Source organism: Phyllobates terribilis, unplaced genomic scaffold (assembly GCF_046119375.1).
Source record: "Phyllobates terribilis strain yellow unplaced genomic scaffold, ASM4611937v1 Scaffold_2__4_contigs__length_985480577, whole genome shotgun sequence".
Lineage (NCBI taxonomy): Eukaryota > Metazoa > Chordata > Amphibia > Anura > Dendrobatidae > Phyllobates > Phyllobates terribilis.
In genome coordinates this window covers 628,485,980-628,506,380 of record NW_027362762.1, presented here as the reverse complement: position 1 = coordinate 628,506,380, position 20,401 = coordinate 628,485,980, and the positions used below count along the sequence as shown (strand labels likewise).

General features: G+C 44.2%; 1 protein-coding gene across 3 annotated transcripts in view; it reads left to right on the top strand.

The window, feature by feature from the left end:
- The window catches only part of LOC141221874 (contactin-associated protein-like 5), a 1,265,469-nt gene that overhangs the window by 539,110 nt on the left and 705,958 nt on the right, over positions 1 to 20,401 (top strand). For 2 of the 3 annotated variants that reach the window (XR_012289806.1, XM_073666602.1), the window contains exon 4: positions 9,102 to 9,249. Coding sequence is in view for 2 of the 3 variants with exons in the window: in XM_073666602.1 (XP_073522703.1) it covers positions 9,102 to 9,249 (148 nt within the window). In the remaining variant the exon portion in view is untranslated. Of the gene's footprint in view, positions 1 to 8,843; positions 8,890 to 9,101; positions 9,250 to 20,401 lie in introns of those variants that run through there. The other variant, XM_073666603.1, reaches the window with a different exon arrangement.

Below are 20,401 nucleotides of genomic sequence, written 5' to 3'. Positions count from 1 at the left end.
AGCCTCGCTCTTCCACGCTGCCCTGGTGCGGTGGCAGGGGGTAATAGGGTTGGGGTTGATGTCAGCTTATAATGCCAGCTGACATCAAGCCCAGGTTAGTAATGGAGAGGCGTCTATGAGACACCCCCATTACTAACCCCATAGTCAAAGTTAAAAGAAAACACAAACACCCAGAATAAAGTCCTTTAATTGAAATAAAGACACAATTCTTTATTGTTCTAAATTAAACCATACTTACCATCACGCCCATTCCAGCTGAAGCCAACGATCTCCTGCAATAAAAGTAAAATAATAAAGCAACCTCATCCTTACCTTTCGATGGTTCCCAGGACAGCTCCAGCTCTGCTACATCGAGATGACAGGCTGGACCGCAGCAGAACGCCGCCATCCAGCCTGTCATCCCGCAGACACTGAGAAGAGCAGGCATGCTTGCGCTCCTCAGTGTCTCTCTGTGACGTCATCCAGATGAGCCGAGTTCATGTCCAATGAACTCAGCTCACCTCATGCACGTCACTGACAGCGTGGGAAAATTCTCCTGCACTCAGCGCTTCAGCGTGAGAATTCTCCCACGCTGTCAGTGACATACATGAGGTGAGGTCATGTCCAATGAACTCAGCTCACCTCATGCACGTCACTGACAGCGTGGGAAAATTCTCACGCTGAAGTGCTGAGTGCAGGAGAATTTTCCCACGCTGTCAGTGACGTACATGAAGTGAGCGGAGTTCATTGGACATGACCTCGGCTCATCTGGATGCCGTCACAGCCAGACACTGAGGAGTGGAAGTATGCCTGCGCTTCTCAGTGTCTGCGGGATGACAGGATGGATGGCAGCGTTCTGCTGCGGTCCAGCCTGTCATCTCGATGTAGCAGAGCTGAAGCTGTCATGGGAACCATGGAAAGGTAAGGATGAGGTTGCTTTATTATTTTACTTTTATTGCAGGAGATCGTTGGCTTCAGCTGGAATGGGCGTGACGGTAAGTATGGTTTAATTTAGAACAATAAAGAATTGTGTGTTTATTTCAATTAAAGGACTTTTTTCTGGGTGTTGTGTTTTTTTAAATACTTTACTAGAAATTCATGGTGGTCATGTCTAATATTGGCGTGACCCCATGAATTTTGGGCTTAGGGCCAGCTGATAATGCCAAGCTGGCCTTAACCCCTTTATTACCCAGTGAGCCACCGCACCAGGGCCCTGGATGAGTTGGGTACAGCGCCAGAAGATGGCGCTTCTATGAACGCGCCATTTTCTGGGGCGGCTGCGGACTGCAATTTGCAGCGGGGGTGGCCCAGAAAGCTTGGGTCTCCCTGCGCTGCGGATTCCAGCCCCCAGCTGCCTAGTTGTATCTGGCTGGGCACAAAAATAGGGCGAAGCCCCACGCATTTTTTTTTAAAATTATTTCATGAAATTCATGGAATAATTAAGAAAAAAAGGGCTTCCCTATATTGTTGTGTCCGGCCAGGTACAAATAGGCAGCTGGTGGTTGGGGGCAGCCTGTTCCTGCCTGCTGTACCTGGCTGGACACAAATATAGGGCGAAGCCCCACGTCAATTTTTTTTAAAATAAGTCCTTTATTTTAACACTAAATGACATTTGAGGAGTTAATAAAGATGCAGTCCCTAAATTATTATTTATTTTTTAATTAATTTTTCCCAAAACTTTTGACGTGGGCTTCGCCATATTTTTGTATGCCAGCCAGGTACAGCATCCAGCTTCTATGAACGCGCCATTTTCCGGGGTGGCTGCGCACTGCAATTTTCAGCGGGGGGAGGGGGGGGGGCAGAAAGCTTGGGCCTCCCTGCGCTGCAGATTCCATCCCCCAGCTGCCTAGTTGTACCTGGCTGGACACAAAAATAGGGAGAAGCTTCACGTATTTTTTTTTTTTAATTATTTCATGAAATTCATGAAATAATTAAGAAAAAAAGGGCTTCCCTATATTGTTGTGTCCAACCAGGTACAAATAGGCAGCTGGTGGTTGGGGGCAGCCCGTTCCTGCCTGCTGTACCTGGCTGGACACAAATATAGTGCGAAGCCCCACGTCAATATTTTTTAAATCATTTCAGGAAATTCATAAAATAATTTAAAAAAATTGATGTGGGGCTTCGCCCTATATTTGTGTCCAGCCAGGTACAGCAGGCAGGAACGGGCTGCCCCCAACCACCAGCAGCCTATTTGTACCTAGCCGGATACAACAATATAGGGAAGCCCTTTTTTTCTGAATTATTCCATGAATTTCATGAATTTAAAAAAAAAAAAACGTGGAGCTTCGCCCTATTTTTGTGTCCAGCCAGGTACAACTAGGCAGCTGGGGGCTGGAATCTGCAGCGCAGGGAGGCCCAAGCTTTCTGGGCCCCACCCGCTGCAAATTGCAGTCCGCAGCCGCCCCGGAAAATGGCGCGTTCATAGAAGCGCCATCTTCTGGCGCTGTACCCAACTCATCCAGGGCCCTGATGCGGTGGCTCACTGGGTAATAAAGGGGTTAAGGCCAGCTTGGCATTATCGGCTGGCCCTAAGCCCGAAATTCATGGGGTCACGCCAATATTAGACATGACCACCATGAATTTCTAGTAAAGTATTTAAAAAAAACACAAACACCCAGAAAAAAGTCCTTTAATTGAAATAAACACACAATTCTTTATTGTTCTAAATTAAACCATACTTACCATCACGCCCATTCCAGCTGAAGCCAACGATCTCCTGCAATAAAAGAAAAATAATAAAGCAACCTCATCCTTACCTTTCCATGGCTCCCACGACGGCTCCAGCTCTGCTACATCGAGATGACAGGCTGGACCGCAGCAGAACGCTGCCATCCAGCCTGTCATCCCGCAGACACTGAGAAGCGCAGGCATACTTCCACTCCTCAGTGTCTGGCTGTGACGGCATCCAGATGAGCCGACAATGAACTCGGCTCACCTCATGTACGTCACTGACAGCGTGGGAGAATTCTCCTGCACTCAGCGCTTCAGCGTGAGAATTTTCCCACGCTGTCAGTGACGTGCATGAGGTGAGGTCATGTCCCATGAACTCGGCGCACCTCATGCACGTCACTGACAGCGTGGGAGAATTCTCACGCTGAAGCGCTGAGTGCAGGAGAATTTTCCCACGCTGTCAGTGACGTGCATGAGGTGAGCTGAGTTCATTGGACATGACCTCGGCTCATCTGGATGACGTCACAGAAAGACACTGAGGAGCGCAAGCATGCCTGCGCTTCTCAGTGTCCGCGGGATGACAGGCTGGATGGCAGCGTTCTGCTGCGGTCCAGCCTGTCATCTCGATGTAGCAGAGCTGAAGCTGTCCTGGGAACCATGGAAAGGTAAGGATGAGGTTGCTTTATTATTTTACTTTTATTGCAGGAGATCGTTGGCTTCAGCTGGAATGGGTGTGGCGGTAAGTATGGTTTAATTTAGAACAATAAAGAATTGTGTCTTTATTTCAATTAAAGGACTTTTTTCTGGGTGTTTGTGTTTTTTTTAAATACTTTACTAGAAATTCATGGCGGTCATGTCTAATATTGGCGTGACCCCATGAATTTCGGGCTTAGGGCCAGCTGATAATGCCAAGCTGGCCTTAACCCCTTTATTACCCAGTGAGCCACCGCACCAGGGCCCTGGATGAGTTGGGTACAGCGCCAGAAGATGGCGCTTCTATGAACGCGCCATTTTCCGGGGCGGCTGCGGACTGCAATTTGCAGCGGGTGGGACCCAGAAAGCTTGGGTCTCCCTGCGCTGCAGATTCCAGCCCCCAGCTGCCTAGTTGTACCTGGCTGGACACAAAAATAGGGCGAAGCGCCACACATTTTTTTTTTTAATTATTTCATGAAATTCATGGAATAATTAAGAAAAAAAGGGCTTCCCTATATTGTTGTGTCCGGCTAGGTACAAATAGGCAGCTGGTGGTTGGGGGCAGCCCGTTCCTGCCTGCTGTACCTGGCTGGACACAATTATAGGGCGAAGCCCCACATAATTTTTTTTTAATTATTTCATGAATTTCCTGAAATAATTAAAAAAAAATTGACGTGGGGCTTCACACTATATTTGTGTCCAGCCAGGTACAGCAGGCAGGAACGGGCTGCCCCCAACCACCAGCTGCCTATTTGTACCTAGCCGGACACAACAATATAGGGAAGCCCTTTTTTTCTTAATTATTCCATGAATTTCATGAAATAATTAAAAAAAAAAAAACGTGGAGCTTCTCCCTATTTTTGTGTCCAGCCAGGTACAACTAGGCAGCTGGGGGATGGAATCTGCAGCGCAGGGAGGCCCAAGCTTTTTGCCCTCCCCCCCCCCGCTGAAAATTGCAGTCCGCGGCCGCCCCGGAAAATGGCGCGTTCATAGAAGCTGGATGCTGTACCTGGCTGGCATACAAAAATATGGCGAAGCCCACGTCAAAAGTTTTGGGAAAAATTTATTAAAAAATAAATAATAATTTAGGGACTGCATCTTTATTAAGTCCTCAAATGTCATTTAGTGTTAAAATAAAGGATTTATTTAAAAAAAAAATGGCGTGGGATCCCCCATAATTTTAGTCTCTAGCGGAGGTTAAGCAGACGGCTGGGGCAGATGTTTGAAGCCTGGGAAGGGGGTAAAACCCACGGAGCTTCCCAGGCTACTAATATCAGCCCCCAGCTGAATACCTAGCCTTTACTAGCTATTAAAATGGGGGACCCCCCAAAAAAAAATGACGTGGGGTCCCCTCTATTTTAATAGCTAGCAAAGGCTAGGCAGACAGCTGGGGGCTGATATTAATAGCTCAGGAAGGGTGCCATGAATATTGGCCCCCTCCCAGGCTAGAAACACCAGCCGTCAGCCGCCCCAGAAATGGCGCATCCATAGGATGCGCCAATTCTGGCACTTAGCCTCGCTCTTCCACGCTGCCCTGGTGCGGTGGCAGGGGGTAATAGTGGTGGGGTTCATGTCAGCGCCAGCTGCCATGAAGCCCAGGTTAGTAATGATGGCCGTCTATATGACACCCCCATTACTAACCTACAAAGTGTTAAAAAGAAAAAACACACTACACCCAGAAAAAATAATTTATTTGAAATAAAACACCATTTTATTTAATTCTTAGTTTACTAAAAAAAAAATAGTTACCTGTCCACGTTCCTGCGCTGATCTCCCATGCACAGCTGTCACATCTGGAGATGGTGACAGCTGTGCATGGCTGCTGTAAGCTCAGGCTGCCGGGAACACGTCCGCTCCCGGCAGCGGGAGCCACTGACTGAGGTCACCGGAGTGCATTCAGGCAGCGCAGCTCCGGAGACCTCCTTTACGGCAGTGCTGTACCGTGGGAATTTCTCACGATACAGCAGTGCCGTAAAGGAGCTAACCGGAGCAGCGCTGCCTGAACTCCGGTGAACCCTTACGGCCCCGTCATTCTAGCGGCGGCAGCGGTTCAGAGCGGTCACATTCTATGTGGCTGCTCTGAACTGGAGATCTTCGTGGGACACTCGTGGACTACTACGGAGGGGTAAGGATAAGGTTGTGGTTTATTATTTTATATTTTATTACAGGAGATCGATGGCTTCGGGGAATTAGGTGTCTTGGTGAGTATAGGTGTAGTTTTTTATTTTTTACTTTATTTCAGGTGGCGATCGGCGGGGACAGGTAATGTATGAACTAATTTCTTTTAGGTAACCACTGGCCACCAATGACATGTTTTTAACATTTATTGGGGACACAGTAGGGCAATTTAAATAGCAGGATCAGTCTGATGGGAACTACTGCTCCCATCGAGCTGATCCTGCTGGCAGGAGTGGACGGGGGACAGACATAGGCCGATGGGAGTAGTAGTGTCACATCGGCCTATGTCTGCCCGCACACACACCCGCACACACACACACCCCGCACACACACACACCCCGCACACACACACACCCCGCACACACACACACCCCGCACACACACACACCCCGCACACACACACACACACACCCCGCACACACACCCGCACACACACCCGCACACACACACACCCCGCACACACACACACCCCGCACACACACACACCCCGCGCACACACACACACACACCCCGCACACACTAATCATGACGGGTCTGGGAGGTGAGGCTGACCTGTGCGGCCGTGGGAAAGTTCATGTGAGTTCATGCAGTCAAGCATGAACTCACATGAACCCTCTGAGGGCACCGCGGCTACTTCAAATGAACAGCTGATCGGCATCACCTGATACCTCAGCTGTTCATTTGAAATAACCGGCGGGAAAGCGCAGCACAGAACGGGAAAGCCGGCGGTGAAGTCTTTTCACTGCCGGCTTCCCCGCCCGGGTCCTTCGCTCCTTGGTGCTGCGCTCCCCGCCCGGTCCTAATTTACGATCGGGATGGGAGGTGGCGAGGGGAGCGGAGGATCGGGGTGGGAGGCTGCGGGGAAGCAGTATGGGGCTGCGTGATTGTTTAAAAGCCGGCGGCTTTTTACCGCGCGCCGGCTTTTAAACAATCAGGAGAATTCTCCCACGCTGGGATGGCATTCTGATGACAAGCTGGATCGCGCTGCCACCCAGCTTGTCATCCTTCACAGACACTGCAGAGCGCAGGCATTATGGGAACTTCCGATTCCGGTATTCGATATTATAAAAGTATCGGAATTAAGTATCGGAATTCCGATACAGTGAATATCGGCCGATACCCGATATTTCAGTATCGGAATGCTCAACACTACTTACGACTTGTATTTGCAGGTCTGATATTGCAATGCTCCTGTTCTGCAGCACATTAGACCTGTCAATGTTCGGTCTCGTTCAGATAGGCATCTAATAAGGATGTGTCCTGTCAGAGTAGAAATCAGACCTCACACTGATCAATGTAACTCAATAGGGCTGCTCAGATGACATTTTTTCCATACTAACCGAGTCTCCATGTGAAAAAAATCGCAGCATGTTCAGTTTTTTTTCATGTCTCGGATTAGACATTCAAGTCTATGGATGTGTTAAAAAATCGGATTCCACACAGAACATCTATGTGGCATTCCGTTTTTACGGATACATTTCCATTATCATTAATTACCATAATTAATTATTATTACATTTTTGAATGTAGATGTATGAAAATGGATCGCACGCTGGCTTCACACAAATATAAAAAATGGACACAAGGATGTACACGTATGACAATATTGATGAAGGTTTTACAAGTTTTCTGGATGAAAACTTCTCTGCTCATGTGTCAGTAGACTTGCACTTACATTTGGCTTTTATTAAACCTAACTTCTGACGTGGCCTAAAAGGACATTGCTTGACCTTAAAAGCAGTGGGGGTATAGAAGTAATACTGCGCACTCTGGAATCACGACAATCCAATGGTAAGGTACAATGTAGGTTTATTGTCAATGCGTTTCAGAGACACTCCGTGTCCTTCTTCAGGACTATCACACATAAAATACATACATTGGTTTTTATGTATGGTTGTCCTGAAGGATTCAGGGTGACTCTGAAACGTGTTGACAATATACCAACATTTTACCTTATAATTGCATTGTCGTGATTCCAGAGAGAGCAGTATTACTTCCATACCCCACTGTTTTCAATCTGATAATTTTATGGAAGGTGCAGCATCTGGATTACAAGCTTTTTAGCTGTTGTGTCTCACACAACCCTATAAGGTGAGCAGTTCTACTTATCTATTATCACCTTACTGCCTGGATAAGATCCTATTGCGCTTTTGCATCTCTTTCTAGTTTATTACCTGACCTTAGGTTGTAATGGCAAACATCAGGATGCCCCGATTGCATGGTGCTCATGGGATTGAAGAAGGATGCACTATCTAGGTGCAGTGGCATTGTTAATCCATGATCAGTGCTTACACTGGTTGTTTCCGATGCAGCATGGTGTTAGCTACTGTATACATCTCGCACCTGCTGCACAATCCCCTGACAGAGGGCACTATACACTTATTCTTTGGAGCCATAAACAGGTAGGGATAAGGCACTGAGGAATGTGTTAATGGTCTTTTTTTTCACCATTCTCTTTTTTATAATATGAATGCCACAGGACTAATAATTCACTTTTCTCACCCTTTTGGAGACACCTTTTTATCTTATTTCTGCCTATACTGTAATGTATCAGTGCAGAAGTACTTTGGATCTGAGAGCAATACTAATATTAAACCATTCCTCCCATACTTAGTGAAGCCTGTGGCTCACTGATAAGGTTTCTGCCTCCCATAGACCATTTGGGAAAATGAAATTAGCTATATTACTTAAAAAAAAAAGACTTCATCTTGAGTGGGAGAGGCGTCTGCATCCAGAGAACATGGGTATCCTCATCCATGGAGTTATGGAATAAGTGATGGGCCAGGGAACAGCACTGTATAAGCTGGAAGCAATCCTGCTTCTCCTGCTGCTCCATCGCCTCACATGCTAGCTATCTGTAAAGCAGGCAGTGGTCAGATGATATACATGTATACTGCAGGCTGGGCACTGCTGCTGGAGGGGTGGTTGGGGTCAGAGGCAGCATATCTGATGGAGACCTGTAAAGCGCCCCCAAAAGGTGTGCCACCAATAGGAGGAAGCAATAGTTTGATTCCTGCACATGGGAGGCAGAATGTTAATAGTCATATACCTGCAGTATTACACTAGTTATAAAGGCAGTAGTGTAGCAGCTCCATTCTTGTACATAATAATATATTTTTGTACAATGGGCTAGTACTGTTATTTTGAGTAGCAGTTTCTGAAATCTTTGCACCATCTTGAGCATGATGAAAAGTACATTTAGGATTAGGAAGGCGTATTATGTGCAATCAGTCCTGTGCACTTTCCTTACCACTTCAGCCAATGAACGTTTATTATGTTACTGAAATGACAATCTTGTGTAACAGGCGTTTCTCTATAAATACACGTCTTGCCTGAATAGACTCTGAACACATCAGGAAGAAGCTAATTGTAAAGTAACAGACTGAGGAGGTTGCGAGTAGAAAAGCTGTGATTTTTTGTATTATTTATACCCATCGGTTTCTAGTCTGTTCTTTGTATCAGGGAGACTAGGGGAGTTCATCTCTTTCTATAGATCTGCTTTGATATGTTGCCTGTATGAATATGTATAATGGAATCCTCCTTTAATAACTTGTTTCTTATTTGTTACATTGTATCAACAGGTGTTTCCAGGGAACACAAATGCTGACGGTGTGGTCAATCACAAGTTCCATCATTCTATTAAAGCCCGCTTTCTTCGATTTGTTCCGCTGGAGTGGAATCCAAGTGGGGGAATTGGAATGAGGATTGAAGTGTATGGCTGCTCATACAGTAAGTTTTCAGTAGGGGTACATACTTCGCATGATGGCCAATCTAAGGCTTTTTAAAGGATTCCTCCAATGCACAGGAGATTTCATGCTTAATAACAATAGAACATCAGAAGGTAATGTGCCTTTGCATTATGTGCCATTGATATAATGTAAATGTTTGGGATACCATTGCATGGTACAAGCACATATCCTCCGACGTTAGACATGACATCAATCTTCATAAGTGCGTCTGGCTTCTTTGGTGGAGCGGAGCCTCTGCATCTTGTACTCTTCATACTGTAGGGGGAGCCATTGTATCCATTTCTCACCGTGGGTACACCCTTCCTAACATGTGGCCTTCATATATGAAGCATTTCTTCTCTGTATTTATTCAGGCCCTTGTGTATATACAGTAATGAACAACCCCTTTATCTTTGTGAAGAAATTTACTGGATAGTGACCCACCATTGTTTAGAGTTAGTGCTGGTCACCTTTTAAAGTAAATCTATCACCAGGTTTTTGCTATCTAATCTGAGAGCAGCATAATATAGAGACAGAGACCCTAATTCCAGCAATGTGTTACTGGGCTGATTGTTAGACTTTTGATAAAATCACTGTTTTATGAGCAAAAGATTATGACTAGAGGACTAGTAAACCTGCTGCCATGTAGTCCTCCATATTCATGAGTCCTGTAAAACCCCACCCCATTACTGATTGGCAGCTTTCTGCCTATGCACAGTGTACATAGAAAGCTGCCAATCAGTGATACAAACAGGGTTATACAGAACTAACTATGAATTAAAAGCAAAAGCCACAATAAGAGGAATTAAAATTCCCCCCCAAGATTCAAGAAAAAAAACACAGCAAAAAAGGGCAACAGTTTTTGCCTGCCCAAATCTAGGAACTAATGCACTCAGGATGCAACCCATATAATAAAGATGGCGGCAACACGGGTGCAAAATACTGATGAGACAGCCACTCACAGCCTACCAGTTCATGGAGGTGGTGATTGCTTAGTATTAAAATTGCACACAAAAAAAAACAAACTATGCAAAACACGGCTAGATCTGCAGCAGATAAAACTACAGCAAACAGCCCAGTAAGTGATACATAACTGCAGTCAGGGTCTCTGCCCCTACATCATACCCTCAGATGAGGTAACAAAAACCTAGGACAGATTCCCTTTAAATAACTGAGCTGTTACATTGATACAACTAGATTATATCCTGGGTCCATCATACATCAGTCCCAGGGTTTTACATGCAAGTGTTTTCTTTTTTGCACTTGTGAGATCTATTAATGATGCACTTGTCGGAAATGTCAGTGACATTGATCAGATATGATGAGAATGAATTACCATGTGTTTTGTTTTTTTTGTACAGTAGCATCCAGATATGTAATCAGTGATTATTGAGGCATACATATTTATATAGATCTTTCAAGATGCCTTGTGTTCATTATGTAGACATTTTCTAGTCTGGATACAACAAGCACATTCACAAGATCAGGCCTCACTGATGTTTATCTTGCTGGCAGATAATGATATGTAAATGAAAAGCTTTTCCCTTTATTTAATGCATTGCCGTCATCCTTGATGATAAGATCAATGAGATGTGAAGCAGGTAGGAATATTACAATCTGCACAGAGGATTCCTACTCTGCCTTGTTGCCTGTAGCTGATATACAGTGGGTACGGAAAGTATTCAGACCCCGTTAAATTTTTCACTCTTTGTTTCATTGCAGTAATTTTGTAAATTGTAAAAAGTTGATTTTTTTTCTCATTAAAGTACACTCTGCACCCCATCTTGACTGAAAAAAACAGAAATGTAGACATTTTTGCAAATTTATTAAAAAATAAAAACTGAAATATCACATGGTCATAAGCATTCAGACCCTTTGCTCAGTATTGAGTAGAAGCCCCCTTTTGAGCTAGTACAGCCATGAGTCTTCTTGGGAGTGATGCAACACGTTTTTCACACCTGGATTTGGGGATCCTCTGCCATTCTTCCTTGCAGATCCTCTCCAGTTCCGTCATGTTAGATGGTGAACGTTGGTGGACAGCCATTTTCAGGTCTCTCCAGAGATGCTCAATTGGGTTTAGGTCAGAGCTCTGGCTGGGCCAGTCAAGAATGGTCACAGAGTTGTTCTGAAGCCACTCCTTTGTCATTTTAGCTGTGTGCTTAGGGTCACTGTCTTGTTGGAAGGTGAACCTTCGGCCAAGTCTGAGGTCCAGAGCACTCTGGAAGAGGATTTCATCCAGGATATCTCTGTACTTGGCTGCATTCATGTTTCCTTCAATTGCAACCAGTCATCCTGTCCCTGCAGCTGAAAAATACCCCCATAGCATGATGCTGCCTCCACCATGTTTCACTGTAGGGATTGTATTGGGCAGGTCATGAGCAGTGCCAGGTTTTCTCCACACATACCGCTTTGAATTATCACCAAAAAGTTCTATCTTCGTCTCATCAGACCAGGGAATCTTATTCCTCATAGTCTGTGAGTCCTTCATGTGTTTTGAGCAAACTCTATGCAGGCTTTCATATGTCTTGCACTCAGGAGAGGCTTCCGTTGGCCACTCTGCCATAAAGGCCTGACTGGTGGAGGGCTGCTGTGATCGTTGACTTTTGTGAGTTTTCTCCCATCTCCCTACTGCATCGCTGGAGCTCAGCCACAGTGATCTTGGGGTTCTTCTTTACCTCTCTCACCAAGGCTCTTCTCCCACAATTGCTCAGTTTGGGTGGACGGCTAGGTCTAGGAAGACTTCTGGTGGTCCCAAACTTCTTCCATTTAAGGATTATGGAGGCCACTGTGCTCTTAGGAACCTTGAGTAATGCAAAAATTCTTTTGTAACCTTGGCCAGATCTGTGCCTTGCCACAATTCTGTCTCTGAGCTTCTTGGGCAGTTCCTTTGAGCTCATGATTCTCATTTGGTCTCACATGCACTGTGAGCTGTGAGGTCTTATATAGACAGGTGTGCGCCTTTCCAAATCAAGTCCTATCAGTTTAATTAAACACAGCTGGACTCCAATGAAGGAGTAGAACCATCTCAAGGAGGATGACAAGGAAATGGACAGTATGTGACTTAAATATGAGTGTCTGAGCAAATGGTCTGAATATTTATGACCATGTGATATTTCAGTTTTTCTTTTTTAATAAATCTGCAAAATTGTCTGCATTTCTGCTTTTTTTCAGTCAAGATGGGGTGCAGAGTGTACTTTAATGAGAAAAATAAATGAACTTTTTAGAATTTACCAAATGGCTGCAATGAAACAAAGAGTGAAAATTGTAAAGGGGTCTGAATACTTCCCTTACCCACTGTATAATGCACAGTGAAGTCAGGCTTCATCAAGGCTTCTTCTATAAGGCTGTGTTCACACGTGGCGTTTTTTATGCTTTTTTTATGCACATTTGATTCTGCGTTTTACAGTACCAGCAAAGTCTATGAGATTCCAGAAATCTCATGTACACACCTTGGGGTTTTTTTATCAGGATTTTGGGCTTTGCATGTTTTTTTGCAGAATAGAGCATGTCACGTCTTTCAGCGTTTGTTCAGCATTTTTCACCCATTGGAAGTAACAGGTGGTGAAAAAACGCTGAAAAAAAGCACTAAATACGCAGGTGTCAGTTTTTCCAGCGTTTTTTGTGCCAAAACCTGATGAAATAGAATGAGACTTTATTTTTCACTGAACTTTATGTACATGCATAAAGAGACAAAAAGACAGAGAAAAAAATGCAGCAAAAAAAACAAGCAGAAAAAAACGCTGAAAAAATGCAATGTGAGAACATAGCCTAATAGTGATAATAATGACTATGATAATGAAGTCATCAAGATTTATGGAGGCACAGAGAGAAAAGGAAACAGAAGTGGACAGATTTGGGTGATGCGATTGTAAGATCTTCCTAACAGACTTTTACAAAGGTTTTCTTCAGTGAATAGCCCCTTTCCATATCTTTTGGGGAGGATATGTGAGCCCTGAATTGTAATCTACCACAGTATTAACCAAATACCATCTATGAATTTCTGAAGGAGCTTTAGGGTATGTGCACACGATCAGTAATCGCTGTGGATTGGACACAGCTCACTCGCTCTGCGTGCAAACCGCAGCGGCCAGATGTTACAGCACAGTGGATGGGATTTCAAGAAATCCCAAGCCCACTATGAGTCTCTGGGCACATGCGGATCACCCGCTGACACTGAAATGAGGCACGTCTTTCCAGACCACAGCATGTCAATTCCTCTTGCGGAGTCGCTAGTCTTCACAAGAGAAATTATATCAGTGTAATGTATTGATGGCAGTGAATTCGCATGGTTCAGTGAACACATGTGGATTCACCTGCGTGCAGCATATAGTACACTGTGTTCAAAGCGCTGAACAGTACTGATTGGGTGCACATACCCTTAGATTGGTCCTGAGTAGAGATGAGCCTACCTTTCGATGTTCGGGTTCGTTGACTAAACCCGAACATCAAAAAAAGGTTCGTGTTCAGGCACCCGAGTCCAAAATGAACCCGAACGGGGCCCCGAACGTCAATGGTTTCCCGCGCTGTCAAGCGGATGATCAGGAAGCTATCCCATTTCCAATAGATAGAGGATAGTGTCAAAATGTGAGAACTTATAAAAGAGCCAGGTGGACGTATGTCCATTAGCTTGCTGAAAATGTTCAATAAGAGCCAGTAGAATAGTGACTTCAGTATAATCCAGCCTGTAACTCAGGACTAGAGATGAGACAACATGTTTGGGAAACGTTAGTTTTTTTCAAATTCAGCACGAACGTTGCTAATTCGGATTCATTTTCGGGTTTCCGAGCCTTTTGCGCAAAAATCTGCAAAAGTCGGCCCAAAAACAAACATCCCTGGTTTCCCACACAGTCATCTGCATGACAGCGTGGGAAAGAGGGGCTGTGATTGGTGGTTAATATCGTTACCACCGGTAACAGCGCTGCGGGATCATGCTGTCTGGAGTCAGCATGATCCCGCAGCTGTGACAGTGATCCGCAGTAAGAAACTTATTGTGGGTCATAGGCACCGGCTGAGGAGACTACTACCCCCATCACCTGCTGGCACTATTAACAAGGAGTGCAAGCGCCGCTGATGGGAGGAGTAATCTCTCATGAGACGGCGTTTGCACAGTGAAAGTAAAAAAAAAAGTTGCAATTAATAAATAATTGTTTAAACAAAAATACTAAACACATTATGCTCACCTACACCTAATTGCTGATGTTCTCGTCCCCTGTAAAAAATAAAGAACAGGGGAGGAGAACATCGGTGATTAGGTGTAGATGAGCATAATGTGTTTATTATTTTTATTTAAATAATTATTTATTAATTTAAACTTTTCTTTTAATTTCACTCTCATTTCCATCAGTGGCGCTTGCTCACCTTGTTAATAGTGTCAGCAGGCATCAGCTGATGGGAGTAGTAGTCTCCTCAGCTGGCACAAATGACGTGCGGTAAGCTTTTTTACCGTGGGTTACTATCACAGCTGCGGGATCACGCTGACACCTGACAGCATTATCCCACAGCGCTGTTCCCGACCGCCGATCACAGCCCCTGTTTTACCCCTGCTGTCACACAAATGACAGTGTGGGAAACCAGGGATGTTCATGTTCAGGCCGACTTTTGACGATTTTTGCGCAGAAGGCTCGGGAACCCGAACACGAATCCAAATGAGCAACGTTCGTGCCGAATTTGAAAAAAACATCTCTAGTTCTGAGTTGCAGCCTGGATTATACTGAAGTCACTATTCTACTGGCTCTTATTGAACATTTTCAGCAAGCTAATGGACATACGTCCACCTGGCTCTTTTATAAGTTCTCACATTTTGACACTATCCTCTATCTATTGGATATGGCATAAGTTCCTGATCACAGGGAAAGACCCAAAGACCAGTCATGCACAGCGGTCGGCTATCACCACCAGACCAATTTAGAATGAATGGAGCAGCACTGCTCCATTCTTTACAGCCCCGGTTCTTGTGTCTGGTGGGGGTTATAGTGCTTGTAAAGTCAGCAATCACAACGTTATTCCAAATCTCATGGATAGTGAATAACTTCCAAACTTGAGAATATCCCTTAACTAATGCAGAGTGCAAATCAGGAGAATAAGCTCTGTGTGGTCCACAGACAACCAATGAATGATTGGAGAAAACAGATCTGAAAGCTGCAAAACTGGGAGTGCAATTTTGGAGCATAATACTGTATGGAAGCCATGAATGTATTACATTAGGAGAGAATTAAGAGAAGAGCAGGGGTCTTTATGTGACTGCAAAGTTTTCTTCTGAGACCAGGCAAGCTCTTTCATTCCTCAAACCATGTTCTTCATACTTCAGCTATCTTTTATATGGAAACCTTTCCCTGCAGACCCGTATAACAGCCCTGGATGAATTGGTGTTGTTAATGTACAGTACTGTGATTCCACCAGCAGTATAATAAGGGCTAAACCTCAATAAAGGACAAGTAATGTCATGTATTTACAGTGCCTTGAAAAGTATTCATACCCCATGAGCTTTTCTATGTTTTTTCATATTACAACCACAAACTTAAATGTATTTTATTGAGATCTTATGTGATAGCAACACAAAATAACAAGTATTTGTGAAGTGTAAATGAAATGATACATGGTTTTCTGATTGTTTAAAAAATATAAATCTGAAAATTGTGATGTGCATTTGCATTCAGCCCTCCTGAGTCAATACTTTGTAGGACCACCTTTCGCTGAAATTACTGCTACAAGTCTTTTGGTGTATGTCTCTATCAGCTTTGCTCAGCTGAAGGCTGAAATTTTTGCCCATTCTTCTTTGCAAACTATCTCTAGCTCAATGAGATTGGATGGAGAACTTCTGTGAACAGCAGTTTTCATATCTTGCCAACGATTTCCAATGGGATTTAGGTCTGGACTTTAACTGGTCCATTCATACACATGAAAATGTTTAGGGTCATTGTCCTCCCACAAGGTAAACCTACACCACAGTCTCAAGTCTTTTGAAGGTCTCTAACAGGTTTTCCTCCAGAATTGCCCAGTAATTAGCTCTATCCATATTCTCATTAACTCTGATCACTTCCCTGTCTCTGCTGAAAAAAAAGCATCCCCACAGCATGATGCTGCCACCACCATGTTTGACGGTGGGCATAGTGATTGTAGGGTGATGTGCAGTGTTAGTTTTCCACCACACATAGCATTTTGCATTCAGCCTGAAAAGTTATAATTTGGTCTCATCTGACCAGAGACCTTCTTCCACATCCTATGTAGAGATTTCGGCTAGTATGTGGAGTAAGGTGCTCTGATCAAATAAGACCAAAGTAGAACATTTTGGGCTAAATGCAAAATGCTATTTGTTGTGGAAAATAAGCACTGCACATACCCCAAAAGACTTATAGAAGTAATTGCAGCGGAAGATGGTCCTACAAAGTATTGACTCAGGGGGGCTGAATACAAATGCACCTCACAATTTTCAGATTTATATTTTTTAAATATTTTGAAAATTATGTATCATTCTCTTTAAACTTCACAAATGCTTGCTACTTTGTTTTGGTTTACCACATAAAATCTCAATAAATACATGTGGGTGTAACATGAAAAAAATGTGGAAAAGTTCACAGGGTATGAATACTTTTCAAGGCACTGTGTATGTGTATCTGTATACCTTTGTTTTATATGTATTCATTATAATGCATTATCATTGGGAAACAATGTATCAACATTTATTCAGGCTCCCCAATGGCTACAGAATACTGCATTTTGCCAGAAGTGGACTTTTTCCCTATCATAGTATACAGTTTTCAGAGTAAAACTGAAGAGATAAGTAGAGTGTTTCAGGCTATTTTTATAATGAAAATACACATGACATCAAGTTGAGAATATCGACAATTTCTACCTTGTAAAGGTATAAATGTCTGGAAGAAAAAAGAAAATGAGTGAAATATCGCTGCGAGTATCCATTACGTATTATTGCACAAATAGTAAATGTCAGCATTGAAATTATGAGTCAGTTCAGTCACTATCTCCACAATCTGTAGATGCAGCGATAATACTTCTCCTATTTCACCAGAACATTCAATTGCTTGAACTTAAGTGAACTTGCTACTTGAAATTTATGCCGAAATCTCTTTTTCAATCACTGCGACCTTTTACTAAATAACAGATTTTATAGTAGGAGTTAACATTAAAATGTAGAAACCGCTTACCTATAATCAAAGATGGCTCCATTTGTTTTAAAGTATTAACTTTTACAGGTATTTAATCTGCGACTGACACTGTGTTTTTATTCCATCTCCAGATCTGAACCTCGCGTTTAGAAGTGTAAATGACTTCTGAAAGTGTTTCAGAAAAAAATTAAAAAGCTTTCAGCATGGAAAGTAGTTTCACCGCATATTCCGTTTATCAACCCTTCCACTGCTGGGTGCCACTGTGATAAGTGTACGTCAGCTAAGGGCAGGCGCCAGGGGCTGGTCTACACTTCTGTGATAACTTACACCATTTGGGGTCAATTAGGATAAATTTGTAATACACACTTGTGAGAGTCCCAATGCCCTAAATTCTAACACCTCCCAAAAAGTGGATGCAGCTGCCTGGGACTGCCTGAACAATGCCAAAAGTTGTACAAACTTTTGTGCAATTTTAAAGTGTGCAAAAATTTGGCAACATTTCAAGCAGCTTTATGCCAAAATTGTAGCAAAAGCTGCTTGTTGAATGGAGCTTAAATGGATAAAGTAGATAGCTACACAGGTACTTAAATATGATATAGGCAGATAAATACGATAGATAGATAGATAGATAGCTAGATAGATAGATAGATAGATATGTGGCACCCCAGGGGTCTGGTTTCCACAGTAACAGCAATGTTATGTCTGAGATAGGTGGGAGGTCTCTTGGTCAGGAATCCTATGCATGCCACACCTCCTGCTCAGTCCTGGGAGGGGAAGAACTTCCCCTATATAAACCTGGGGCTGAGGCAGGGTTAGAGAGTTCAGAGGGAGAGTTCAGCCAGGAGGGCTGACAGGGAGCTGTGGCTCCGGCTGGGCCCAGTTCCTGGGCCATGCCAGAAGTAGAGACAGAGAAGAGAAGCAGCTATGGGAAGAAACAACAGGAGCTCTGTGGGAGCAGTGTTACAAGGAGTCAGGGGCTGGCAGCTGCAGAGCTCGCCCTGACTGAGAAGTTATCACCGGACCAGGAGTCCGAGGCTGTGGGGACTAACTCCTATCCAGCAGCAGAAACCGACCGGCAGGGGATTGCAGGTCCTCTGGCCCAGAAACCCGAAGGCACGGTCACACGCGTGGGACCAGCACCGCCGTCGTGGAGCGGAAGCTACTAGAAGGCCCCGAGTCACCGGCCATACGGGTGAGCACCACACGGTACACTCAGGGACGTGGGCTACTTATACCCGCCTCTAGCAAGGTAGCCAGAAGAGTATCGTTAGTTTGGGAGGCCTACAACTCCGCCTGGCCAGGGGAGATCCCATCTGCTTAAGGACTGACCAGGCCCCAATCGCTAGCCAGTACTCCGGGAGGGTCTATCGTTGTCACCAGTAAAGACCCTGAACTACACCGTACCGTCTCCGAGTGGTTCCTGCTACCCCCATCATCCACGTCGGCTGCCCTGAGGCCATACCCCTCCCGTTGGGGGTTATACTATCACGCTGCACAATCCTACCACCGGCCTCAGCGGTCTGCCCTGCAGCAGCAGCTCCTTAGCTGTACTCAACGGGTGGCGTAGTCGTCCAACATCTACCGCTAATACAGCGCCACTTAGTCTGACTCCCTGGGCACGGACCGGATCACCGCCACGAGACTACAACCCTCAAGAGATCCGGCTCCGGGTAAGCTCCCGCGTGCGCAACGCAACGCGACACAGGCCCAGGGGCGCGTCAGATAGATAGATAGATAGATAGAAGGTGAGAGAGGGCAAAATAAAGACTAAGAAATTACCCTCAAGTTCCTAATCCCCAGGTACAGATGATGGCAGGTAGCATGGATTTTATTTTTTATTTCGAGGTTATGGATTTTAAGTTCTGTATTGAAAACAAAGCACAAACTGCTATAAATACATATTAGGGAGCAACTCAGCACAGAATGTTGACCCTAAATAGAAGTAAAGGTGAAGCTTCACTTTAATGATTAATGAACCAATTAAGCAACTATATTAAAATTATAATAAAACTCAACCCTAAGTCAAAGAAAGATGGGGTGCGTAAAATGTATAGAAAAAAAGAATGCAACTATAGGAATCTATTACAGTATAGCCATATTTTATTCAGGACAGAACATAGAACACAGATCAGAAGATGAAAGGTAGACATTTTTCCATTTCATTTTAAACATTAACTCACTTTGAAATGGATGACAACCACACATCTTAAAAAAGTTGGGACAGGGCCGTGTCTACCATTGTGTAGCTCTGTTCTTCATTTTACAACAGTCTGTAAATGTCTGGGAAGTGCTGGAGTTTTGGGAGAAGAATGTTGACCCATTCTTGTTTGGTGTAGGATTTTAGCTTCTCTGTAGTCTTGGGTCTTCTTTGCCAGATTTACGGTTTCATAATGTGACAAAAGTTTCCTGTTGGTGAAGGTCTGGACTGCAAGCGGCCAGTTCATGACCCGAATTTGTCTTCAGAGAAGCCATGCTGTAGTAATGGATGCAATATGTGGTTTTGCGTTATCTTTCTGAATTATTCAAGGCCTTCCGGGAAAAAGATGCTGTCTGCATGGGAGCATATGTTGTTTTAAAACCTCCACATAAGAGAAGAGTCAGATGGCTGTATAGCTTGGACGGTGATCAGAAAGCAATGCTCGGACTGGCCGGCGGCTCTCCCGACCTAGCTGTATAGAAACACATGCTGTCACACTCGGGTCAGGAAAGCTGACAGCCAGTCCAAGCATTGCGTTGTGATTCCCATCCGAGTTATGTGGCCAACTCACTCATCCTTAATGCTCAGCATTGATAGTGCATTTCAAGATGTGCAAGCTGTCCATGTCATAGGCAATAATGCAACTCCATGCCATCAGAGTCGCAGGCTTTTGAACTGTAACAAGCTGTATGGTTCTCTCCTCTTGAGTCCACAGAACATGACATCCGTGGTTTCCATAAAGAATTTCAAATTTTGATTCATCTGACCAAAGAACAGTTTTTTTCACTTATGCAAAATTGTATCTGATTTACATGACCACCTCTAAGGGTGGG